Source organism: Vanellus vanellus (genome assembly GCF_965231255.1).
Source record: "Vanellus vanellus genome assembly, chromosome: 3".
Taxonomy (NCBI): Eukaryota; Metazoa; Chordata; class Aves; order Charadriiformes; family Charadriidae; genus Vanellus; species Vanellus vanellus.
The window spans coordinates 108,278,768-108,296,382 of record NC_138907.1 but is presented as its reverse complement, the minus strand read 5'-3'; the positions used below and the strand labels follow the sequence as shown (position 1 = coordinate 108,296,382).

Below are 17,615 nucleotides of genomic sequence, written 5' to 3'. Positions count from 1 at the left end.
TGTAATAAGATGTTCATGTAAAGATCTTTGAAATGGCATTAAATATTGGTCCTTCATGTATGCTGGCATCAGTTTGACTCAAAAGGAAAAATTAAATTACTAATGAAACATTACTATTTGACTTATGTTTATAATGTAAGTTTGACTTCTTTGAAACACTTGCTCCAATGATGATTTCCTGAGAGTGTCCTCGTTCCCCATAAAGTCAGATATATGCCTAAGTTCTTTTGCTGGCATTTTTAAAAATATATTTGTTTAGAGCAATATCTGGGAAATTGAGATTTAGGAAAATATAAAGTAGCCCTAGAATAAAGATGAAGAAAGCTTAAAAGAAAAATGCATCCTAGACATACAGAAGCAATCATTTAGCAAGACCCAAGGAGAAAGGACTGAGGAAAGGGGAATGACGGCTGAAGTTGCTGAATTCAGTGGCAATGCTCCCTCTGTTTGCATCTATACTAATTACTTGTGTAGAGCTTTGGGAGGGCCTATGCACAAGCCCAAGCACTGCTATGCATTTAATTATGCTTTTAGGCTGCTAACACTAACTGCTCACGCCAACCGGCATTTCTGTGAGTGATACTTGGCTGAGAACACCTTGGGATCAGTGCACGGCATGCCAATTTGCCATCCTGCAGCCAGCGTGCTTGGAAAAGGGAAGAGAAGTAAAAAAGGCAAAAGTCTAAGATTAAAAGGGTGGCAAGAGTCAGGTCACAGTTGGTTTGAGGGCCAGGAAATGATTCCTGGTGATTTTTTTTTTCATTAGTATTGTCAGTGAGTCCTGGGCTTGACCCAATTAATTTTCCTTCTGTCATGAACATTTCTAATGCATTTTTCCTAAGAGAATATTTTAGGGGTTTTTTTGGTTGGTTGATTGGTTGGGTTTTTTACATGGCCTGTTCAATATGTTTCTTAATTGCCAAATACATAGAAATTAAAAAGAAGAAAGAAAAATTTTGCAATGTACCCAGCTGACCAAAATTGTAAAGTAAGCCACAAGGAACTAGAAATATTCCCAGACAGTTAGTAGAATTACAAGGTGTTAAAACATATATTTAGATGTCTAGTGGGACACTGAAGAGGGAACAATTATTTTATTAATACTTCATTGATCTCTGGCACAGTGAAGTGGCTCAATTTGCCAAGCTATATGGTACAGTAATACACTTAATTATCCACAATAATTCACACTTGAAGGTTGAAGTATGCTTTAATAAAGCATTCAAATTAGTTACAGTTGATTTGCCTTTATTGAAATTGCATAAAATACTGCACATAGCGTAGTGCTATTTCTCTCAATTAAAAATAATGAAATGTTAATTTAACTGCTTAACCAGTGATTTTTCTCCTGATTGCTTTTATATTTTAGCAGATCACTGGAATGCTACTTTAGTAAAACCCTTCTCACATGCCTTTTTATTACTGCATTAAACATGTTAATGTCTTGGAATCTTGCTTGAGTTAAAAAGGTTTTTCATCCAGGGCAGCTGAAATAACGAGATTTTGGTACCATACAGCTTTATAGAGTAGTCAAACTTGATTGCTATACATTCTGTTTATGGGAAGTGGGACTTTTGATTCACTTGTGAAACAGTGGAATTGCACAATTTGGATTTTGTTTTGATTCCCTTAGAAGGAACCTGGAGTTTTAAGGTGCAGTTCACTATCCAGATTTATGTCTTTTGAGTGTCATTTTAATGTCCTGCTTAGTTTCAGGTAGAATGAATGATGTGAATCAATGCCATATGGCAATTTAATAATTGAATTTTGTTACGTTTTACATCGCTCTGAGCTACTAAGCTGAACACTTAGCTTGCATTGAAGTGAAGCAGCTATCCAAAAGGAAACATCTCAATTCCTTCTTATAGTCAATGGATTCAGTCAGGACTGCTCATTCTTTCCGCAAGGTGAGCCATATTCATACCGCTAACTGACAGTATTGGGGGTTCAGACTAAGCTATTCAGACTATTGAGGACAGCCCTGCCGAGAACGACTTGAGGATACTGGTGGATGAAAAACTCAACATGAGCCAGTATTGTGTGATCGCAGCCCAGAAAGCGAACAGTATCCTGGGCTGCATCAAAAGAAGCATGGCCAGTGGGTCGAGGCAGGTGATTCTGCCCCTCTACTCTACTCTGCTAAGACCCCACCTGGAGTACAGTGTCCAGTTCTTGAGCCCTCAGCACAAGAAAGACATGGACCTCATGAAGTGAGTCCAGAGGAGGGCCACAAAGATGATCAGAGGGATGGAACGCCTCTCCTATGAAGACAGGCTGAGAGAGTTGGGGTTATTCAGCCTGGAGAAGAGAAGGCTCTGGGAAGACCTTATTGTGGCCTTTCAGTACTTAAAGGGCACCTACAGGAAAGATGGGGACAAACATTTTAGCGGGGCAGGTTGTGATAGAACAAGAGGTAAAGACTGAATTAAAAGTGGGTAAATTTAGACTATATATAAGGAAGAAATGTTTTACAATAATGGTGGTGAGGCACTGAAATATGTTCCCCAGAGAGCTGGTAGATGTCCCATCCCTGGAAACGTTCAAGGTCAGGTTGGATGGGACTCTGAGTAACCTGATCTAATTGAAGATGCCCCTGCTCATTGCAGGGGGGTTGGACTAGGTCACCTTTAAAGGTCCCTTCCAACCCAAACTATTCTATGATTCTATGATTCTAAGCACCGGGTTCTTACCTGATGAAATGGTTAATGACACAGCAATGAAATAGAAATGCTGCAGGTAAAATTCCCCTTGGTTGCCCAAATATTAGGCATAAAAATACAATCTAGTCATCTAAGCACTTTCCCATCAAGCCAGAGAGACAGACAACTCCTGGGTGCCATCACGCCATCCCATCCTATTAGGAGCAGCCAAACCAGCCTTGCAGTAGACGTACAACTACCTTGGAAAGCTAATATTAGGTGAGGTTAACTGCACTGGGAGATTCCATTCCTTTAGTACCTGTAATTTCTTCACCTTTGAATCCCTCTCACTGCACTAAACACTAAAAACTGCACATATCAACGCTAGTTAGTTGGGATAAAAAATGGGGAAAGAATAGCTATTTGGACATGCTTGCCTCCCTTATTCTTCATTAAAAAATAATGCTGTAAATTTATTTTGCTTATTATCCACACATATACCTTCAGGCAGAAAGGAAAGTAAAATCTGTTGATACCTGTTACTAGTAAATGTGGATAATGGCACTGCTGGGAATGTTTGATGTCATATTGATATTCTTCATAGAAGGCCATATTTATGCTATTCTGTTACTCCTGTGTTCAAGGGAGTTCACACTAAACCAAAGTATTACCAGTGCGGTGGAATAAATACTTTGTAATCTATCTGGTTTGTCCCAAATATGTGAACTGATTAAGTAAAACATCTGTAAAGACATTCCATGCTCACTTTGTGATAGATTTTTCTTATAGGTAAATAACGAATTCCACTATGAATTTTGGTTTTAAATTTCACCTATGAAATGCAGCATTTATCGACCTACAGCACAGCTGCACATTCCTACTGGGTGACTAAAATTACAAATACAACATAGGTCCCAATACATTTTCCATTTGAAAGTGGCAGCTGTATAGCAAGGAAGAGTATAGACTGGTACGTCATGTAAAGTTTGAAGTCTTTGAAGGTGGCTTACATCGTAGAATATGTTGTTCACTTTATAGTATAACGGACTTGTTAAGCTGATGTATTTCAGTAAAGCCCGAGGTATTTCAAGGGGCTCACAAAGTTTTAGATGACGTTAAGATATGACTTGCTGTTTTCAAAGTCTTTGGTTTTGGATTTTATTTTGCTGCCTTGCACCTCTTACAGATGTTTAGAATGAAGAGTGTAAAATACCACCAAATATGAATGATGGGTTTGTACAATGATTTGATGCAAGCATAAAACTATACAAAGTAGAACACGGTGACTAAAGACTAACCAGACTCAACGAACCATATTTACCCCACCAGGTTAAGAAATCAGACTGAAATGCCTAAACACGTCCTAGTATTAACCAGAGCCACTGAAGAGAAAAAGATGTTTTACCTTATCTACAGCAGAATATGTTTCTCTCCGTCTCTGGAGAGAAAGGGAAGGTTGTGGGAAAGGTTGTGGGAAAATACAAAAATGAGAATTGACTTGATTTTTTTATTGCTACTCGTGAAGTAATTCTATTTTCCTGCTCAATATCATTTTATCCCATGCAATCAAAAATGAGCACTGGATTAGAATTAGTCTCTTTAATTTCTATAGAAAAAGGCATATACTGAATCAGTCCTCCCTAAATTTATAGTTCCTTACATAACATTAGAAGCCTTCATAGCCACAAAAACTAGTGTACCAAAGTTTAAATGAAGAGGTCCTTCCCCTGGAAACTTTCACAGGTCCCTCATTTAGAGACACGTTGATGCCAAAGTTAGCTGATTGAGGTCACATCCCCAATTTTTCTAGGGAAAAGTAAATAGAACTCCTTGTATTTAAAGAATAAGAAAGAAGTATTGTGGGGTGCATAATTCTTAACATACATACCTGTTATTGCAGGCACCAGTGATGAGTCGATATTTATTAGCTAAGCAATTGTTTGGACATTTTGGTGGCAACATATAAGGCAGGCATCCAGAAACGTTAGCAATCATAGTGAGCAGGTCAGCTGATAACAGATCTGAAAGGAAGAACCCAAACAAGCAATTTGCTCTATTGCTCAACAGCTGCTACAGGAGAAAAGGCATTATTGTCAGCTGCAACTACAGCATCCCCTCTCTTCTTCCTAGGAAAGAGCACTTAGTGAGAAGTGCTGCAGGAGATGATAGTCTCAGGGACTTAGAGGAGACGGAGGGTGAAAGGGAGCTGGTTTTGTTATCTCATGTGTAGAGAATGAGAAGGAAGTAGTCCAGCTATAGCTGAGAACTGAGCTTGAACTTCTCGTTTTGTCCTTCTTTAATTTGTCCTCTGCTTCCTTCTTTCCCTGTGCTGCAGGCACATTGCTTGTCTGGTCCCTGTGCTTCCTACAAAGGTGTAAAAATGCCATTGAAGAACAGAAGTAGATACCAAGGAGGAAAAATGTGGGACTGGAAAGGTGCAGACATTTAAAGACAATACAGCTGACTATACAATTAAGTGTGGAGTGGAAAATGCTCAGAATTATTAGCTGGAATTTGGAAGCTAGGGAAAATCGGGGAGATGTATACCGGTACAGAGCATGTTATTAATATCTTTATAATATGATCCTAGATGGCTGTTCCAGTCAGTATCCTGCTGACGGGGGACAAAGTCACATTGTTCTGTAAGCTCCAGAGAGCTGTGTCCCTCTCTCACCCATGCATGTATGTGAACACATGTATGGCAGGTTGGAGGTAGAGGTGCACATGAAAGAGGAGCAATATCCTTCCTGAACTCAGAGAACTCTTGCCATTCAAACTGACTGTAACCATCACACGCTGAAAGAAAATGGTAGAAGCAGCACCTAACTCTTGCCCCTGTCTCCCCACCGGCTACTGCAGGCCACCCAGTCCCACCCACCCCCACCCGTTCTGCCCATCTAATCCTGAACTAAGCTGCTTTAGTCCATTAATCAAGCCAAAAAAATAAGCTAGAAAAACAAACAAAAAGGATTCAAGACCCAAATCAGCTCAAAAAAATGTTCTGCTGAGCAGCTAGAACCTGTGCAAGGTAAGGGTGAGAACAGAAGGAAAATGGGCTGGTAGACCGGCTACATATCCTCATCATTGTGTACTAGCTACTCATGTCAAAATTGTGGACAGAGCTGTACTTCCATGTTTGTTCAGGTTCAAAGTTATGCTCAGAGCCCAGTTCTCCAGTTATTTGTGTTGTCTAGGTATTGATTCACGTGTTTTCTTTAAAGCCAATTTAGTTGTTCTTTATTTCATGTAAAACTAGTCTGTCATGGCACACAGACTGTACAGCGTCTATTCATCTTCCGTTAAAGTTGTTTCAGTTTTGAAAATTAACAAGAGCTTTCTGCACTTGTTCTACAATTTAGAAATTCGATTTCTTTTGAAACTGCACCAGTAGAAAATTAATTGTGAGCGTCTGTGTATATATAAATATATGCACACACACATATATAGATATATTTTCAGTTCTACAAATGTCCCATAAGTTTAGCAAGCCAGACAAACAACAAACTGTGGACCTTTATGTTTGTCTACAACACTCAAATGCTTCCGTATCTTGAAAAACATTGTCATGTTATAATACTAACACAGAGAATACAGCTTATAATTTTCCAGTTCATGTTGTTCTCATTAAACTACAGGGGAAAAAAAGTCAATGTTTCTGAATTTTTGAGTTTTCCAGACACCAGTTATCTTGAAATTCATCTTGAATTAACAGCAACAAGAAATTTACTTTACTTAGAGAATTATAGGTCATTGAAATTTCTGGATTATCTCTCTACATCTAACATATAAAACCAGTTAAAATAGAAACGAAGCGGAAATAAATGTGTAACAGCAATGCATTAGAAAATTAGGCTTGGAAATAAGAAAGCATTTTCTTAAAAGAAGGATGTTAGTAAGGCTATCAATGTCCAGAGGAAGTGTATTTCAAAATGCCAGCACCACAGAGTGATAGAAATGATATTATTTTGTCTGCAGACTGTAGGCCCCAGGAGCACTGAACCCAGAGTGCTGGAGAAGATAGATCTTTCGCTGTAAACAAGAAGCTTGCAACACTGCGGATATGCAAGCTGATTTATAGGCAATGCAACCATACAGATATGAGTTCCCAGGATGACAATAGCAAAGTGCTGCTCTCCTCAACTATGGGAACACAGCCCACCATCCAGCAAAGAAGAATGTAAACTGGTGACTATATGAGGGGCTTTTAAGAACAAGAGATGGCATCCTGGCCCCAGGGTGCGGACAAGATGTGTACTCCTGCTGGAGGTAAAATAAAAGTGAAGCTAACCCAACTTTAATCTAAAAGACAACATTCAAGAAATCAACAGGGGGTTTTGCCAATGTCAATATACTATATTTACCGGTTGGATGCAATGAACGTTTGTGCTTCTGGCAAACTTTGTGTTTCAGCACTTGAATTGACATTTCCATTCTTTCAGCTGCTTGGGAAATATCTTGACTCTCTTGTTCAGGAAATTTTGAGAAAGCCAGCAGCAAGGCAGGAGTTGCTATTCCCTTTCCTTGGATTTTTCTATAATTGAGATAAAATACAGAAGTTTGGTTTTTTTGTTTTTGTTTGTTTGTTTGTTTTTTTTTAAATGTATAACCTTTTAGAACTTATTCATAGCTGTATCTGTCTATGTTGGATATGTTCCGAGTTTAATGTATATTTTGATTGAAGGGTATGCTGGGAAAGCAGTGAGGAAGACTACTTTGTGACATCGTTCTACAAGGAAAATTCTGGAAAGAAAGGGAAAGTGCCCTTCCATAGGACACACACAACAAGGTTAAGCTTGTGGGAAGCCTTCAGGATGACAGAAACTGTAGGGATGGACAGAACCTGCAGCACAAAGTGGCTGGGAAGACCTTGTGCAGGATAGTCACAATATAGGACTCTCACTACAGTCGCATCTAAGTGAGTAAGCTTTGCTTTTATGCAACATTTACTATCAAAGACCATCACAATCATTGTAGGTGAATTCACGAATGCCTTAGAACCCGGTCAAGGAACTGGCCAACAGCCATCTAGATGCCATCTGCAGTTGATCATAGAGACATGTCTCCTCTCAAAGACTGTCCAAGCACCTGCTTTGAACTGACTAGTTATATATGAAATTTCAGCAATTAGTTTAGTAAGGCTTCATTAGACAGTTATATGGCTATATATATATATGTTAGTTTACAGCCTGGCCTTACCTCTAACTTTAAGGAACTCAGGTCTGATGAGATAACTTCTATAACACAAAGTTAAACATTTAAACATAAAAAAAAAAAATCCTTTTTAACATAAGAAAAAATCCTTTTTACTGTGAGGGCAGTCAGACACTGCAGCAGGCTGCCCAGAAAGGTTGTGGAGTCTCCATCCTTGGATACATTCAAAGCCCAAATGGACAGTGTGCTGAGCAACCTGCTCTACCTGACCTTGCTCTAAGCACAGCACTGGCCTAGATGGTCTCCAGATGTCTTGCAACTGTTCTATGATTCATTGCAAGATTTATTTTTTACTCAGCACGGCTCATATTACCACTGTCCTTTTATTGGCAGACGAGCCTTGAGAAAAGTTCATCAGGGAGACCTTCCTTTTTAGCTAGAAGTCCCAAGTCCTAAACTGACTCCTACAGTTTAGAAAAAAAACACTCCAGTCTATTCCATTTCCAGACATGGTCATAGGTTGCAGACATCCCTGAGGGCTTCTCTGCAGCACAGATTTAATTGGACATGCAGTTTTCATGAAAACATTGTGCTGTCATATTCACTTAGGTTTGTTTAAAGCACAAGACAAGTTTAAAATGGAAAGAGCAATTTTAATTTCAGCAAAGAAAACAGTTAAATTTGTTTGCAAAATTAGAAACATGCTTACATAAAAAGCATTAAGTGAGAAAATACGACTCCAATGTTTTTTTCTATATGCTAACTTTGTCCTTGATTGATCCAAAGCAGCCTTAGCCTGCTCATTTATTCTCTATACAGAAACTACTCCTTTCCTTTCAAGAGCAGAGCTCAAGAACTCCTGCAACTTTGAAAAAGAGCTATCTTGCTGCTCAGCACCCTGTTTTTCAGATTTTCCATAGACAATCAGGAATTTGACTGATAATCTGGAGAATTAAAAGTCCTGAACTGTGTCCCAGTTAAAAAGAAAAGAAAGATGATATAACTAAATGCCAGGTACGTGGATTTGATATTTAATACCTACAGGAGGATAATATCAGTCATGCATCATTTAAAAAAATATTAAATGAACAGGGAAAAATGTTTGTGCAAATGAGTTAAATAACAACATGTGTACAAATTATCTAGGAGCTAAGAATCAAAAATACCCCCGCCCCCCCCCCCCAAAAGAAACCCCTAACTAAAAACCCGCCACCCTTAATGGTGAAGTATGTTCCATTTTGAGATATTTTCTCTTCTATCTTTTGTCTAATCTAGCAGATATTGTAATATTATCACAGCAGGTTTTAGTTTGCCACATTTCCTGTGTGCCTTGTCATGTCCCATCCCGTCCTGTCCCCCTCCCACTTATTCAATGTACACATGCAAGTCCCTTCTGGTTCCTACCCACACTCCTGAAGCTGAGCTCTGACTCTGGAAGAAGATGCTGGTTTTCTCGATGTGTAAGTTACAAACTGTCTTGATATTTTGCAATGCAGAAATAGCCCCATAAAACTACTAGAATGACCTGTGATAGTATAATTATCAGGAAGATGAAATCAGATATAAAGTGTCTTCACACTTGTTTAATAATGTAAGTCCTAGTGCAGACAGTGGTTCTTCATGTTTGCCAGACTCTCAGTTATTGAGTCTCATCACAGATCATAATCAAAAATAAAATAAAATAAAATATCCAGAGTATGAGCCACACTTCTTTCAGCCTCAGGTATTTTGAGTCTCTGAGATTTATTTCTGCCTTAAATTAGTATATTTATAGAATACCTTGTTTAGAGATTTGTAACCAGAATTAATGCCTTAGATATTTGCCACCATTCAGGAGGTCTCTCAAAGCAGTGACATGGTGCAGAATATAAAGTGATAAAGTTATAAAATGATAAAGAATATAATTTCTTCTTTCCCGTAATGTGTACGGACATGGCCAGTCTGCTTTAAGACCAGAGCGGCATTGACTAACTGATCGTGCTTAGTGCATTTCTGCAACTATGACTTCCTATATGGAACACTGAAAATTATTTTCCACTTCCCTATACACACAGGTGATTCCATAGATGGTCCCTTCTATAGACGGTCCTTTTGAGTAGACATAGGTAGGGGCCAATAGAATAATCTTAAATTGTGAGTTTTACAATTTAGATTCTTTAAAAACATGAAATGAACTAGTTCAAATGTACACTAAATAAAAGTCGTTTTACCAAAATGAAGATGATAAGAAATATCTTTAATCTGCTGTTAAGGCTTGAATTTTTTTTAGGGTTGTCATCTATACTTTTTAATCCATTAAGAACACTGTGCTTTCAGCTAAAATATACGTTAAAACATAATAAGTAATTTCAATCATTTCTTTCTTTAATTAGGCTGAGAAAACCTTTTGTGTTTATATTAGAATTGTACCTACCTTCAATCTGTTAGAGTAAATCCAAAGAGGCGTCTAAAAGTATGTCTTATCGAAAACTCACTCAAACCAAATATCAAGCACAAGGGGGGAAGTCCCACCTGACAAACCACCATAATTCACATCTGTCTTATATGTAACTAGTTCAGCAGTCCTTTTGAGTTAGTTTCCAGGTTCTAACAGGAGAAATGTATGATTAGCAGCCGTGTGAAACACGGGCCTAAGGGACTATCTCTTTGCACAGCTTGCCCATTCTGGAGTTATCTTTAGTTTCTCCTACAATGAAAAAACCCAGAAAAACCAGAGACTCAGCAGAATATAAAAAGGAATGTGCAGCCAGAATCGGAAGCCCTCCCAGCAGTGCTGAGCCTCGCTAGTTAAAGCTAGTACAAGTTTTATAATTTGTACTGGTTGTTATTATAACGAGATTTACTGGAAGTAGGTTTTCCTCTTGGCAAGTCAACTACCACTTTCAAAATGTGGTAGTAAACTACCACTTTCAAACCTGGTAGTAAATTAGCAATATATTTGCACATACCACTGGGTAAGTGTCATAACCTCACAGGTGACATATGGCTCTGAGAGTCCTATCCAAACTGCCTAGATTCCCATCGGCATTGGCGCTGTAATACAAATAGTACATTTTAATGGTGATGCCGTTGTGCTCCATCTATGCTATGTTAATACTATTATGAACGCTTATATTTTAATGACAAAGCATGAACACCTAATCTTAAAGGCTAACGAACCCTAATTGGAACAGCAGGCAGGTACTAGCAAACAGTCACGAGAAGCACTTGCCAAGGGGAGAAAATCATGAAGAGAACAGCAAACTATGAGGATGACACTGGGACCCATGTGACCTTAAAACCTGGGAATTAATTCTGAAGCAGTGGCATTTTCCTAGAAAATCCTGATATGCTTTAAAAAATAGAATAATAAAAAAATTTCAGCCCATATGTTTAGTGCATCGCTGGTCAATTGCTCCAGCAGTTAAAGCATAAACAGCGATTCAAGATTTTAAGTGATGATATTAAACAGCTGAGGTGAAGAAATGTACTTGTTTCTTTTAACCACAATTCAAATCAAACTGGAGTCTCAGGAGAAATTCAGTCGTTTTGACTCAGTGTGCAGTACAGACACCTAGATCACGAATTCAGCAAACATCAGGTTAGCCTATTGTACATGGAACAACTAAGTTTTCCTGTTTTAACCCGAAAAAGGAGCTGCCTTTTCATCTCAGAACTGGCTTTTCAGTCTCAAAGACAGCACTGAGCTCATACTATTGCACTGTAGTTTCCTTCAATTACTTTTAAGCCAAAGTAAAATAAGTTTTCACAGCATGGTGACTTCCGTAACTTCCAGAAGCTTAAATATGTAGTCACACGCATTCCCTTCTTGTTTTTAGTCTTTGTGCTGACCAAAGCTTAATTCAAGTATACAGTATTCTGAAAGTTACAAAAGAAAGAAGCCTTAGCAGCTTTAAACTGACCTGAAAACCCAAAACTATTTAATTAAGGATTCAAACACATTCTCTTCTCAATATAATGATCAGATCAGACAATAGTTCAGTTCTCTACTTTGCAAATGGCCAAGGACTAATGTCTACGAGGCAGGTGTAGAGTGCCTTTACAAGCCTGCATTAAAATAGAAAGAAGTCTCTTAATGATATTTATAATTCTCACTGCCCCACTTAATTGGGCCACAATGAACTGAATTATATAAAAGCACAAAATAGAAATACAATTTGCACTTCTACGAATGATCATCTTCAAATTGAAAGACCAACTATTTTATACCAGTTAACATAAGAGCAACTGACAGTCTTATGAGACTCAGACTCCTAACGCAGGTGTCGGGCACTTGTGGCTCGGATTCCACAATCCAGAAAAGCCTGTGCCTCAGTGGTGATACTAACGCACATCTTTCGATCCTCTGCTGAAAGCCTTTGGCTGCTTACAGGGTTAACCACAAACTTAAGCAAAAGACATGACCAGTTCTGAGTGCTGTTGCTAGCAGTGTTCTGTCTAAGAAAGATCCGATGGTTAACAACAATGTCTATTAGAACAAATACTCCGCAGCTTTAAATCACTGATCTAATTTTCAACTGCTGCTGTTAAAAGATGGAAGAAAAGGGGAAAAGGAAGAAGGGAGAGTAAAGAGAAAGGTAGAGGAAGGGATGAGAGGGGAGTAGAAGAAGAGATATGAACCAGATGACCTCCAGAAGTCCCTTTCAACCCCAGCTATGCTGTGACTGCATTTATTATAAAGGCTTTTAAAGGGAACCCAATAATCTATATTTTTTAATATATATATATAATGTATATATTGACATATACAACATTTTGAAGAAAGCTTAGCAGTCTGGTGATTTATCTGGGGTGAGGAAGTGGTCTCAGTTTTATTCCTAACAGAAGTCAAACAATTATCTCTAAACATTTACCTTTTAGCATTTATCATCTTTAAGACATTGGGCAAATATCGACCACAGAATTGCCACAATATCTTATAAGAGTTAAACATCAGTGTCTTCATTTGGTACATGAGGCAGCTGAGCCACTGAAAGGTTGAGATCCATGTTGTTAAATTTGAATGCCTCGGGACTGTCACCAAAGTGCTACCACTAGAAAATGAATGCTCTACGTACTGAGCAGCCACAGTTCTTGACAGGTTCTGCCCATATAAAGAGTCATCTCTCCTGGAGCACTGCAAACGGTGACTCATTTTCAAAACACAGAGATAAGTCCTTTAGGAAAGTCTAAGCAAAAAGTTGGTGATTGCACCCTGTAAAACTTGGCTGATGTGTTCCAAATACTGGAGAGCAATTAATTTTGTGTAGCACAGAAATGTAGTCAGAGCTACACAGAAAATGGCTGAAACTTTTGGATTCACGGCTAGTCTTCCTGAGACACTTTCATCATTCCTCGAAAGGGATCACTCTCATGGCATACCTCAAGCACAAAGGAGCTTTCCCCAAGTTGTTCACGACCCATGGTTCAAGACAAATGTTTTATTTCCTTTCCCTTATCCTTTCATTAGATCTGTTTCACATGGAAGGGGAAATGTGCAATCCACTTCAACAGTCCCTTTTAAGGCAGTAGGGTTTTAACATTGATGCCATAGGAGTTGTTCCCATCTCACTTTGTACTGGAAAAACATAATTAAATTTCAAAAATATGCAATGTCCGTAAAATTACCATGTTTTGAGCCACATCTTAATGGAATGTGGTATGTTACTTAGATCAGAAAAACATTCCTATTTGCTTTCATATTTCTTATTTTTCTCACATTTTAAGAGGGCAACTCATGCAGTGATAATGCACAAGGTTATGTTTGTTCAGATGCTCATAAACATAATCTATCATCATATGTTTTCTCAAAGAAACTGGTTGATCTCAAATTTTTCTCTTATGAAAGCTTTTTGCTGAATAGATCCTTTGCAATCTTTTTTTACCTTTTCAGTGTATAATGTGCAGCATAATCCACCAGATTAGAGCCCTTCTGGATAGCCTCAGTAATGCAGTTATCTTCAGTTTCTTCTCAACAGGAAAAAAATAAAAAGAAAGGAAGATTAATATGTTATTCAATAATATATTTATTCAAATCTTCGCATTTACAAAATATACAAGTTTGTAATTTTTCCTCATTAAAAGGATCTCCCTATTTTAGTGTTCCTGAAACTAATGTGGCTTCTGGCCTTTCTGAAAGATAACGTAGGGGCAATAAATCAACTGTTCCCTATTTTATAAAGCTTGAAGAGGTAGATTTTCTTTCTGTTTCTTCCAGTATAAATCCAGCTGTGCACATTACACAGTACCAAACCTAACAGGTCCATCTGAAACACATTGTATTCTGCATATGCGTTTATGCTCCTTTGGCTTCATACGTATTTTGCATTAAACTGCCCTTGAATTGACAGGACAAATCCGAGCTTCCCTCACAGGTAGTCTGAGCTGGCCGGAGCCACGTGAAGAATTCAAGTCTGTATTCAGGCATAATTAACAAACTTTAAGACCTTCTGGGATCTGACCGATGCATGAAAGCCCTGTTATCATCTCTCCACATATGTTTGATAGAAAGACATATGTGAACCTGATAATACTTCAGCTCTGCTATTTTGCATAGTGCTATCATGGAACATAAATTATTCCTCTTTTGTGTAGATCGAGCTTTATATTAAATGAATCGCTTATATTTAAAATCCAGTGGTCTAATTCCCATCTATATTTTGTGAGATCACCCATTTTTTCTTAGAAAATGAATTATGAATAATAAGTTTGCTAACAATCATTCATGTACAATTGCTCATCAATGTACACTGTAATTTTTGGTGACATATTTTAACTGTAGTCCATGTTGTGCTATTTCTGTGATCTATTTTTGAATAGGATGCTCAGCTAAAGGGAAGATAATGTGTGATAAGGAGTAATCTTTCCTAGGCAAAATTCTACTTCACTCGACTGAAGATCTTCTCAGCCTTAAGTATAGCAGTAGCTATTTCTTTTTCATCTATACATGATAAAATATCCGATGATCCCTTTAATGTTATTATTCAGATTTCTGTTTCATCTGCAAATGGTTTTGAGTCTATTTTAAAAAGCATTTAAAGATCGTTATAGGCCACACAAGACCTAATTCTATTAGAATTTAATACCGCATGATTTTTAATTACTTTTATGGAGTCTACCTCTGAGAAATATAGTATGCTCAAAAAATTGCTCATCATGTGGTATTGATTCAGACTTGGATCTAGAAGAGAAGGTGCCCCTGCTATTCCTGAATTCCATTGTCTCTCTTCCTGTTCTACTGAGAAGTATGATTTTGGTACCAAAGTAGCATTTTAAAAAATGTGGTTCTTGCAGTAATAAACATTATTTTGTATTGCTTCCATGGCACCAAAGGACATTTACTATAAAAAAGAATCATATACAGTCTATCTATTCCATTTATTTACAGTCCACATAGAATTCATTTTACATTAACTAACATCCAATATAAACTCATTTTAGACCGTGCTTTTCCAAACAATTAATATGGAAGCTCCAAGCAGAGGATCCTCTACGGAAAATAAAACTGACCCCCTGTTTCCCAGTGACGGTCCAAAAAAGATTTCCCATCTGAAGGAATGGCTTGGGGGTTGGTTCAGGTTTTTTGTTGTTTATTTTATACACAATTTTATTTTCTTTGTGATTCTACACTAGCTTCAAGTGAAAACTTTCCTAAGGATTTTCCTTTCTGAACAAGATCTGCAGCTATAGAATTAATTAAGGGAATGTAAAGATTGAAATCCTATTTCTTCATCATCTCTGCCCTGCTTGAATGTAAAAATCAGTCTCTGCAGAAGTCTCTTAAAATACAATGTAGTATCTGCTATATTTCTAGTCTATTAGATCTAACTGATTTAGATTGAACAGATGCAAATAAAACAGCTCTGATGTTTAAAATGGTAAGGTTGTATTGTTTGAATGTAGATGCTACTTCAATCTGAGGGACTTGGAAATCTCCCTGGCGTCTGCAGGTGCCAGCAGAGAATGGACCCACAGGAGACGTGCCCTGCGGGCCAGCAGCAGGGTGCCAGGGGGGACATCTTATGGCAACTGGCTCTAGCCCAGAATGACTGAACGTAGTGATGGGCAGTCTGGGAAAGAAATCTAGCAAGCATGCTTGTAAACATGTCATCTGACATATGAATGCCACTAAGACAGTAAAATCACTGCTAGTCAAAGAATACATAATTGAGATACATTACACATGCAAAGTTTTCCTTTGTGAATTTATGAAGCTGCATTTTAAAAGAAAACACCCATGGAATAATTCTCGCAGAAGTCAGATAGTGTATTTTGCACATAAAAAGAGATTAAGCTAAACTGCCATTGCTAAACTGTCTGCAGTGCCAGTGTATTTTCAGCTTAACAGTAATCACCGACAAAGAAAATAACATGTTTTTTTTTTTTCTGTTACTTACCAAAGAGGATATCTTTGCCTATCTGAAGGAAAGAAAAGAAAACAGCTGCGAAGGCTATAGCTGCTGAAATTCCCAAAATAATGAACACTTTCATCTAAAAGAAAAAAAGAGATAATTGTTGACAAAATACATACCTTCATCTTCTAATTATAAGCCATGCTATAAATAATTTCCCACATAGGGTAAATTTTACTTTTAAATTAGATTTGTAGCCACATGTTTGACTATGTTTTTGAAGTTCAAAATGCTAATTTTTAGAAATAACTGCAATTCATTTTCTTTTTTTTCTTCCTTCCTTATTATTTTTTTTCCATTTTGAGAAAATTCCAGCACAAGGAGATACATCACTTTATCTTAAAACATAATATATTTGGACAATATTAGCAATGCATCCTACATATTAGAGGTTCAACAATATTTTATCACGCGTTTTGAACTTCTCTGTGCACTTCACATAATATAGTGAAACTGGCCAAACTAATAATAACATCGATCAGACCCCTCTATACTTCTGTCCGTGTGTAACTGTGGTATCAAAGCAGCACAATGAATATGTTCACGTGGCAAATGGGAGCTACATTCTCCATTTCAGTGCACTGGATTTCTGTTAGTTATTACAGCAGTACAAATATATAAACTATCCAAGAGGTAACATTTTTCACATGCAGTATGTTGAACAGAGATTGAAAGATTTAAAATATTTTTAGTTCTGTATTCCGTCAACATAAGAAAATTAATAATTAATAAATCAACTAAAAATTCAGGGAAGCAATATTGCCCATAGAAACGCAGGGTGAAAACACCCCTTTTTTTTATATTTCATGAGTTAATATGATGAATTTCTTCTGGAAAATGGCAAGCAAAAGTTTTATAGTCTGACCTTTTGTCTGTTGAAGAGATTATCTTCCACAGTTCTGTACTTTATCGATGGCAGTAACTGTTCTGAAATCTGAAAGCGAAGTACTTTCCAGGGGCCCAGCTTACGCTATCAGCTTTATGCACTTGTACTCGCTCAAGCTTTAAAAGTGCAAATGATTTCAAAATCTTCTTGGCCATGGCATGTTCGCACAAAGCAGAAACTGACGTTAATGCTTGATTTGTTTACTTTTGTCCTGCTAGGAACCAAGAGCTACCTATGTAGTCAGTTCTGATATCAAAGTTGTTTTCATGGAAATGCGGAGGACAAAAGTTCAGACTGAAAAAAAAATAATATGGCCATGTTATGCAGTAAAGTAAAATCTGGGTACGCTTTTCACTAGTTCTCTTTGTCAATGTATTCGGCAAAGAAGGCAACTTTGTGTCCTTTTTCATGTGTTCTAGCATTGGTGCTTTACCAAAATGACCTTCTCAAACTCAGGTGATAACCCCCAGATTGCCCACCAACTTCCTTGCAGCATTTTTTATTTTGTTTTGTTCTCTTGGATAATTTATTTCACACTTCTGAGCCTCC

At 37.6% G+C, this 17,615-nt stretch overlaps 1 protein-coding gene across 1 annotated transcript in view; it reads right to left on the bottom strand.

Moving 5' to 3' along the window:
- TPO (thyroid peroxidase) overlaps window positions 1-17,221 on the bottom strand; it is a gene marked incomplete at both ends in the record, with an annotated part of 47,544 nt that extends 30,323 nt beyond the window's left edge. Inside the window, 5 exons of the mRNA XM_082480752.1 lie at window positions 4,528-4,660; window positions 7,001-7,170; window positions 13,655-13,736; window positions 16,166-16,259; window positions 17,150-17,221. Of these exons, the coding sequence (XP_082336878.1) occupies window positions 4,528-4,660; window positions 7,001-7,170; window positions 13,655-13,736; window positions 16,166-16,259; window positions 17,150-17,221 (551 nt within the window). The remainder of the gene's footprint in view (window positions 1-4,527; window positions 4,661-7,000; window positions 7,171-13,654; window positions 13,737-16,165; window positions 16,260-17,149) is intronic.
- Window positions 17,222-17,615: the final 394 nt, after the last annotated feature.